The sequence below is a fragment of the Nicotiana sylvestris genome, chromosome 2, assembly GCF_000393655.2.
Source record: "Nicotiana sylvestris chromosome 2, ASM39365v2, whole genome shotgun sequence".
NCBI lineage: Eukaryota > Viridiplantae > Streptophyta > Magnoliopsida > Solanales > Solanaceae > Nicotiana > Nicotiana sylvestris.
In genome coordinates, this window is record NC_091058.1 from 119,899,639 (window position 1) to 119,909,769 (window position 10,131).

The following is a 10,131-nucleotide window of genomic DNA, read 5'->3' on the forward strand; positions in this document are numbered from 1 at the left end:
CATGGTCAGTATGAATTATCACTTTAGCCCCCATGAGATAGGGCCTAAATTTCTCCATTGCAAACACAATTGCCAACAAATCTTTTTCCGTCACCGGGTAATTAACTTGAGCATCATTCATTGTTTTTCTTGCATAATACACCGGGTGAAATATTTTATTTACTCTTTGACCCTAGATCGCTCCAACCGCAACATCACTTGTGTCACACATGAGCTCAAAAGGCAAGCTCCAATTGGGTGCGGTAATAATAGGAGTGGTGGTTAACTTGTACTTGAGGAGTTCAAAAGCTTTCATACATTCTTCATTGAACACGAACTTGGCATTGTTTTCCAACAACTTGCACAGGGGATTCACTACCTTAGAAAAGTCTTTAATGAATCTTCGGTAGAACCCCGCATGCCCAAGAAAACCTCTAACCCTCCTTGACTGAGGTAGGAGGAGGAAGCTTTGAGATCATTTAAATTTTAGCCTTGTCCACCTTTATGCCGTGCCTTGAGATCTTATGGCCAAGGACAATGCCCTCCTCGACCATAAAGTGGCATTTCTCCTAGTTAAGCACAAGATTGGTCTCCTTACACCGGGCCAATACCTTGTCCAGGTTCTTCAAACATTCATCAAACAAGTCACCCACAACACTAAAGTCGTCCATGAACACCTCCAAAATGTCCTCCACCATTTTGATAAATATGGCCATCATACACCGCTAGAATGTAGCCGGTGCATTACACAACCCAAATGGCATTCTAGAAAAGGCAAAGGTACTATACTGACACGTGAAGGTGGTTTTCTCCTGATCTTCTGGAGCAATCAAAATCTGGTTGTACCCAGAATACCCATCCAAGAAATAGTAGAAAGCACGCCTAGCAAGTCTATCTAGCATCTGGTCAAGAAAAGGCAATAAAAGTGATCCTTGTGGGTCACTTTATTAAGCTTGCGTAGTCCATGCACACCCTCCATCCGGTGGCAGTCCTGGTAGGAATCAACTCATTTTGCGCATTGGTAACCACGGTTATACCACCCTTCTTCGGCACACATTGCACCGGCGAAGTTCAAAAACTATCCGACATGGGGTATACAACCCCTGAATCCAACCACTTGATCACCTTCTTTTTCACAACTTCTTGCATAGCCTCATTCAACCTCCTCTGATGTTCTATGGAGGGCTTCGCATCTTTCTCAAGAATAATCTTTTGCATGCAAAAGGCGGGGCTTATCCCCCGGATATCAGCTAAAGTCCATCCAATTGCCTTCTTCCATTTTTAGAGCACCTCCAATGTGGTATCTACCTGCATGTTAGTAAGACAAGTGGAAAGAATAACTGGCAAAGTTGAACTAGGGCCTAAGAATTTATACCTGAGGTGTGGAGGCAACGACTTCAACTCCAACACGGGAGGTTCCTCGAGGGCTTTGTTGGTGAGGTCTTCCTATTCTCAAGATCTAAAGAGAGATTCTGAGGCTCATACTAGTAAGATACCATTCCATGTAAAACATTAACACACTCCACCCTTCCTTCATCTTCATTGACATCTAGATTCAACAATACCGCCTCTAGAGGATCCTCTACATTTATCATGGCACTAGTATCATCAATGATCACCTTCGTGACAAGATCCACAAAGGATCACAGTTCCTTGTTATTTGGCTGCTTCATTGATTTGCACACATGAAAGACTACTTTTTCATCACCCACCCAGAAGGTGAGTTCCCCTACTTCCACATCAACTAAAGCCTTCCCAGTTGCAAGGCAATATCTTCCCAAGATTATAGGCACCTCATAATCAACCTCACAGTCGAGAATGACAAAATCAGCCGACAAGATAAATTTGTCCACCCGGACAAGAATATCATCAATTATGACCAATGGCCTCTTCATTGTTCTATTCGCCATTTGCAATCTCATGGAAGTCAGCCTCGGTTGCCCAATATCTAAAGTCTTGAAAACGGAGTAAGGCATCAAGTTGATACTTGCCCCCAAATCACATAGAGCTTTTACAAAGTTTGCACTCTCAATGGTGCAAGGAATGGTGAAAGCGCCAGGAACTTCTAGCTTCAGAGCCATTGAGAGCACTATTGCACTAACTTGGTGGGTCATCTTAATGGTCTCACAATCCATGGATCTTTTCTTCTTCACCAAGTCTTTCATGAACTTGGCGTAACCTGGAATTTGTTATAGAGCCTCCACCAAAGGCACATTAATTGATAAGCTCTTCATCATGTCAATAAATTTCTTAAACGGGTTCTCATTTTTCTGCTTCACGAGCCTTTGAGGATAATGTAAAGGTGGCTTTGATAAAGGAGCCTTGGCTTTAGGCACAACCGTTTCCGGCATGTCTATTACGTGTTCCCTAGATGGGTTTACGTCATTCTGAGTTTCCACCTCGTTATCTTGGATATCAATCCTCACTTCCTCATTCAAGTTCTCATCAGTCACATTCTCAACCACCAAAAGGATATCATTCTATTGCAACTCAACTTCATCACTCAAAATTTCTTTTTGTTTGGAGGCATTCACATCACTGCCTCATCCACTTCTTGTAGTTACCGCCATTACATGCCCGATATTGTTCCCACCCTTAGGGTTGACTACCGTATCACTAGGTAGGCCCCCCTTAGGGAGAGCCTCCAAGTTTCTAATTGAAGTATTGTGGGAAGCCAACTGGGCGTCAGAGTCAGCATTTTTTTTCATCATCTGTTCAAACATCATTTCGATTCTCCCCATTTCGTTGTTAGATAAACTAGGACCTTGGGATAGAAATGGGGGTGGATTGTTCGGTTGTTGATACATAGGGGGACTTTTAAAGCCTTGCCCCAAATTTCCTTGATTGATATTGTTCCAACCACCCTGATTATTATTTACACCCTAGTTGTTGTTGTTGCCACTCTAATTACCCTGATTGTTCTGGTTGTCCCAATTTGAATTTTGGTTGTTGTTCTCCCAATTGTTATTCCCTTGTTGTTGTTGATTTCCCCAATTGCCTTGGGATCCCCATTGTTGTTGTTGGTTAGAAGAATTGCCCTTTGGGCCATGATAGTTGTTCACATATTGCACATCTTCATTCTACTCATCATACCCATCATCTTGGAACCCACCACTATCTTGGTCATATTGATCTGAACTCCCTTGGTTCTATTGAACTCTTTGTCTTCTTTTGTTCACTAACATGTTGACACCCTCCATAGCATTTACTTGTAGTGGAGTTTGAACCTACTGTAATTGTGCCTTTACTAGTTGGTTCATTGTTGTTGTCAGTTCTGCTATTGACTGCCCATGATCATGGAGCTCTTTGTGCAAGTGAATGACCGTGGGGTCACCCAGTGGCACATTGGCTCTACTTTGCCAAGTAGAGGACGTGTCAGCCATCTCATCCAATATTTCATTAGCCTCATCATACGATGTATTCATGAAATTGCCCCCAGCGATTGGTTCACTATGCACTAATTCGTTGTGTTAATGTCTCGGTAGAATGTTTGTTATATCATTTCCTCATTCATATCATTATTTGGGAATTCTTTTACCATAGTCCGGTATCTCTCCAATAGTCCGGTATCTCTCCAATATCTCATGCATTGGTTTGTTGGGTTCCTGTTTGAAGGCCAAATCTCATCACTCAAAGTCGCCATATGCCCCAGCTAGAAACACTTTGCTACAAACTTGTCTGCCAACTCATCCCAAGTAGTGATGGAATAGTTGGGAAGCCTTTCAAGCAGTCCAAAGCTTCCCCTCTAAGTGAAAAAGGGAACAATCTCAACCGAAGTGCATCCTCTGACATATTTGTTTGCTTGCTTCCCCAATAGGTACCCACAAAGCCTTTTAGATGTTTGTAAGCATTCTGATGGGGAGAACCTGTGAAATACCCTCGCTGATCCAACAAAGTAAACATCACATTTGTAATTTGGAAATTGCCCGCCTGGATCCAGGGTGGGACAATTGCACTAGCATATCCTTGGTTTGGAAGCACCCGGGAGCCACTCTTGGAGGTGGAAGGGAAGGGTCTGGAACATTATCATTGGCATGACGGCCTCTTCTTTGAGCTTAACGCACTATAGGTACCTCATCATCAATATTGTCATCTACCTCCTCCCCCGGAATAGCATTTCTAAAAGGGTCATTGTTATTGTTTGCCGCTTTTGTACCTGAATTGGTGACACACACAAATTAGTATCACAGAAGGAAAGAAAAACAACACATAAAACTATTTAGATAGATAGCCAAAACCGTTAGCTCCTCGGCAACGTCGTCAAAAAATGATCGGGTCCAACCCTACACCACTACAGAGTGGCAAGAGCGGCCGATGTAGCTTTTACCCGAGATGGTTGGGATCGAATCCACAGGGAGCTAGAATTTTTGGGAATTGGGTTCCTATCTACACTAGTAACATGCAAAGTAATTGTTTACACTTCTAAACATACGTTGATGGTTCACTAATCTAGATTATCACTAAAGAGGCTGAAATTAAGCTAAGTATGATATCATTTTATGAGTTTTCTTAATTTATGGATAGGCACTAGGGAAGTGACTTTCCCCTAGGTGAATACTTGACGGGTTCTAAAGCCTAAGGCAAAGTTGTTATGTTTGGGATTGCGATATAGCCAATGCACGAAACTACTCACTCTATACCTCTCGGTATCTTGAGCGACTTTGCCCTAATTGGCTTTCTCAAAACCAATTGGGTTTCAAAATTGTGCAAGAAATATGGGCTCAAGCTGGGTATTACTATCTCTAGGTTTAACCATTTAATTGGGGCTATCAATCTCTTGAATATGCCCCAATTCCTTGTTGGCCTGATTTTCCTAGACTCAAGCTCTCCTTCTCAAGAAGAGCCCAAGTCAAAAAGGCACAAATTAGTGTTTGCAACCATTAATTCAACATGGAAAACACAAATCAGGCCAAATATCAACAACCCATAAATATCTAAGCCCTAAAACAAGAGACCCATAAAAATACCCACACTAAGGTTGAGCCACAACCCTAGCTAATGGGTCTAACTACTCATAATAATGTAAGAAATCAAATATTAAGATGAAGAATAACCCATAAAATATAATTACAAGCTAAGATTCAAAGATTCAATGTTAAACTAGCTACAAAATTACTCAAAATAGCTAAAGAACGACGTTCAAGTGCTCAGCTACAGATAAGATAACCTAAAAATCTAAAAAATAATTATTTATACAAGGCCCAATTTTTTGGACAAAAATGCCCCTAAAGGAGGTAAAACGGATCGTGGAAAATGGACTGCGGCTGCGGTGAAGCCTTTTTGGCTTCAAATCTTGTTCTCTGAATCTAGCCACCACGGACCGCAATAAATGGACCGCGGCCACGATGGCTTCACCGCTGCCGCATAAAATCAACTGCAGTCAGTGGTGTCTTGAAAACTTCCAAACTTCAGACTCTCTGAATCTCTTCTTCGCGGACTGCAACAAATGGATCGCGGCCACGATGAGGCTACCACGGCCGAGTAGAATCAACCGAGGGCCGTGTTGCTTGAAATTCCAGGATTGCATCTTCTCTGTTCTTTGCCATCGCGGACCGCGATAAAAGAACTGCAGTCGTGGTGGGTCTATTGTAGCCACGGTGGATTTACTGATGTAGCGGTGATTGACTTGTTCTTGGAACTTGTGCAAGTTTCACTCCTTTTTGAGCTGGTTTTGGCTTCCTTGTCACCTTTTTGACCAAACACTGCAAACAAGCACAAAATGTAAACTTTCCGGATTACTTGTATGCACTTTTAATCCAAAAATCAAGCAAAGAGGAGTATAAAATAGACTAGAATTCCTAGTTATCAGCGGCACCTGGATGAATGGAATACCGGGAACTATGGGCCTCCTCTATAATCAACTCACAAAGTCCATCCACATTAGGCATACAAAAATACATGCATCCTTAAAACTCCATCATCTTTAACTGTAACCTACTTGGCATCACTGTGCCGCACTGTGTCTCTAAGGACAAGTAAATGAGTGTCATCATACTGCCCTCCCTGATGTGCTCAAACCAAGAAGACCGAGCGACTGTGCAAGCTAAAATACGACTGGGCTCAAAAACATCCAACCTCATGAGCTAATTGGATAAGGCCTGAACATCTAATGCAAGCGGTCTCTCACCGACTGGAATGTACACAAGACTGCCTATACTATCTGACTTCCTACTCAAAGCATCGACCACCATATTGGCCTTCTCAAAATGATACAAGATGGCAATATCAGAGTCTTTCAATTGTTCAAACCACCTCCTATGCCTCAAATTGAGATCCTTTCGCTTGAACAAATACTACAAACTCTGATGATCCATGAACATCTCACACGACACGCCATAAAGATAGTGCCTCCAAATCTTCAACACATGAACAATGGCTGCCAGATCCAAGTCATGAATAGGATAATTCTACTCGTGAACCTTCAGCTACCGTGAAGCATATGCAATAACCTTTCCACTCTGCATCAAAACCGCACCAAGTCCAATACGAGATGCGTCACAATATACTGTATAAGGCCCTGAACCTATGGGCAATACCAACACCTGCATCGCAGTCAAAGCTGTCTTGAGCTTCTAAAAACTTGCCTCATACTCATCTGACCATATAAATGGGGCACCCTTCTGGGTCAACCTGGTCAACGGGGATACTATAGATGAAAACCCCTCCACAAATTGACGGTAATAACCTGCCAATCCCAAGAAACTACAGATCTCTGTGGCTGGAGTAGGTCTCGGCCAATTCTAAACGACCTCAATCTTCTTAGGATCCACCTGAATAACCTCTGTTGATACAACATGCCCCAAGAAATCGATTGAGTCCAACCAAAACTCGCATTTTGAAAACATAACATACAACTGACTATCTCTCAGCGTATGAAGTACGATCCGAAGATGTTGCTCATGCTCCTCTCGACTGCGGGAGTAGATCAAGATATCATCAATAAACATAATTAAAAAGGAATCCACGTAAGGCTTGAACACCCGGTTGATCAAATTCATAAATGCTGTTGGGGCATCTGTCAAGCCAAATGACATTACCACGAACTCATAATGCCCATATCAAGTCCGAAAGCTGTCTCAGGGACATCGAATGCCCTAATCCTCAACTGGTAGTGGCTAGACCTCAGATCGATCTTTGAAAATACTTTGGCACCCTGAAGGTGATAAAATAAGTCATCAATCCTCGACAATGTATGGTTGTTCTTGACAGTGACTTTGTTCAACTGTCAATAATCTATGCATATCCTCATTGATCCATCCTTCTTCTTTACAAACAACACGGCCGCAACCCTACGGTGAGACACTAGGTCTAATAAAGCCCTTATCAAGAAAATCTTGCAATTGCTCCTTAAACACTTTCAACTCTGGAGGGGCCATATGAAATGGCGGAATAGAAGTAGGTTGAGTGCCCGAAACCAAATCAATACAGAAGTCAATATCCCTGTCGGGTGGCATCCCCGGTAGGCCTATATGAAATACCTCTGGGAACTCTCGAACAACTAGTACAGAATCCATGGAAGGAATCTGCGCACTAGAATTACTGACATAAGCCAAATAAGCTAGAAAACCTTTCTCGACATATGCCAAGCCTTCATATAAAAGATAACCTTGCTAGTGGAATGACCAGGAATCCCTCCCCACTCTAATCGAGGTAACCTCGACAAGGCTAAGGTCACTATCTTGGCGTGGCAGTCCAATATAGCATGGTAACTTGACAGCCAATCCATCTCCAAAATGACATCAAAATCAACCATATCGAGAAGTAAAAATTCTATGCTAGTCTCAAGACCCTAAATAATAAACAAACACAAATGATAGACACGATATACAATAATAGAATCCCTTACAAGTGTGGACACATATATAGAGGCACTCAAGGAATCACGGGGCACAACCAAATACGAAGCAAAATAAGATGACGCATAGGAGTAGGTAGACTATGGATCAAATAGAACTTGATCATCTCTACTGCAAACTGAAACAGTACCTGTGATAATAGCATCAGATTACTCAGCCTCAGGCCTAGCCGAGAAAGCATAAAATCAGGGTTGGGCCCTACCACTCTGAACCATATCTCTAGGACAGCCTCCTGCTGACTGGCCTCCACCTCTAGTGGCCTAGCCTCCACTTCTAACGACTTGACCTCCACCTATAGCGACCTAACCTCTACCTTTGGCTCCCTAAACCCTACCTCTAGCTGGCTGATCGGGTCCAAGCCTATACTACTATTGAGTAGAGAGGATGGTCGACACAGGTTTAACTCAACTAGGTTGGGATCGAATCCACAAGGAGTTAATATTTGGAATTAGGTTAATATCCAAGTCTAAATGTGGGTTTTGCTCTTAATTACACTTCCACAAATGGTTGGTTTGTTTTCTACTTCTACTTCTATTCTATTGAATGCAATATTTGAAACTAAGTACAATATTTTTGTTATTGTTATTCAACGGTTTAAATGGACTAGGGTAGTGACTTCCACCTAGGTGGATATCTAATGGGTAGCAAGAATCTAGGGCAATTGTGTGATTAATTAGGATCATAATATAGCTATCACACCCGAGTACTCACTCTATACCTCTCAATAGTTTGAGTGATTTTACCTAATTTGGCTTTCTCAAATCCAAATGGGTATTCATGCAATTCAAGTGATATTAGCTCAAGTCGGGTATTACTATCTCTAGGTTTAACCCTATAATTGGGTCTATTAATTTCTTAAGTTCACCCCAATTCCTTGTTAGCCTAGTTTTTCTAGACTTAGTCCCTCTTTCTTAAGTAGACACTAATTCATAAAGAGATGAATCAGTCTTTGCAACCACTAATTCCATTGTTCTAGCCAGAACTAGGCTAAATACTACTAACTCATACACATTCAAGCCCTAAAATTTTAGACCGATCAAATACCCACACAAGGGTTGGGTCACAACCTTAGCTATGTGTTTAGCTACTCATTGAAATAGTCAAAGATGAAATACAGATAAAATTCATAAAAGTAGATTAAAATATGAAAATGTAATGTTAAAAGATAATTCTAGTACAAAATTGCCCAAAATGGGATTTCCAGTCATCTCACGTGCTCAACAAAGACATAACATTTCCTAAAAATGTTAAAAAGTTCTATTTATACTAAGCTGAAATTTTCGGACAAAAATGCCCCTACGGAGGTTTCATGACCGCGTAATTCTTACCGTGGCCGCACTCTTGCTTTCGCGAACGCGTAATAGTGACTGCGGTCTGTGTTTTTAACTTCTGGATCAGGGCTGAGGTTTTGTTTTGCGGGTCGCATAATTTCCATCACGGCCGCATAGGGGATTTTTGGGGGCACGTAATTCCACCGTGGACCGCACTTCTTATTTTTGGTTGAAATGTGAACTCTCTGAATCTCAACCACCGTGGTCGCATAATTCCAATCACGTCCGTGGTGAGACATTCACGGCCACATATTTCTGGAGCGGACCTCGCTTAACATTTGGCTTTAAAATGCACTCTTTAATTCTTCACTTCGCGGACTGCGTATTTGTGATCACGGCCGCATTGTGGCTTTCGCGGCCGCACAATATTTGTGCGGTCCACGTTTCAGGTCTCCTATCCCAGTCATGGTTTTTGTTTTCAAATTTGACTCCTTTATGAGTTGATTATGCCTTCTTTGGCTCATTTTGATCAATTCCTGTAAGCAAGTATATTACATTAGTTTTTGGGAATATCTTTACGCATTTTAAGCGAAAACGCAAGTAAAAAAGAGCAAATAATCGGTTAATATCCTCACTTATCACTGGTTTAGTGGGCGGTGGTGCACCCGGTGCCGGAATTATGGCACGAGAACTCTACTGCTGTGGCGAAATGCCCAATAATCTCGGACAGGTCCTTTTGATATGCCTATAGCCACCACACTCGAAACATCCATCCTGATAATACGGCTGCTGAAACTGAGGCTGGCCCGAACAGGCCGGCTGACCACGGTAATAACTTTGAATAGGATGTGCACTGATAGTAGCTGGCAGTGCACTATAAGCTGGCTGTCTACAATAAGGCACATTAGGACCACGACTCCCTGAAGCATTGTGGGAAGTCTGGAGCACTGAATGAAACGACCTTGGAGGATGGCCTTTACCAAAAGTACCTCGACCTATAGATGAGGCCCCACTGAATCTACTAG

The 10,131-nt window shown here is 42.2% G+C and overlaps 1 protein-coding gene across 1 annotated transcript; it reads right to left on the reverse strand.

Moving 5' to 3' along the window:
- Positions 1 to 704: 704 nt before the first annotated feature.
- On the reverse strand, positions 705 to 2,144 carry LOC138885496 (uncharacterized). Its single transcript, XM_070166450.1, has 4 exons — positions 1,692 to 2,144; positions 1,476 to 1,598; positions 1,288 to 1,425; positions 705 to 881 (listed from the first exon to the last, which is right to left on the reverse strand). Exons 1-4 carry the CDS (start codon positions 2,142 to 2,144, stop codon positions 705 to 707), a joined length of 891 nt encoding a protein of 296 aa, XP_070022551.1.
- Between the last annotated feature and the right edge of the window lie 7,987 nt (positions 2,145 to 10,131).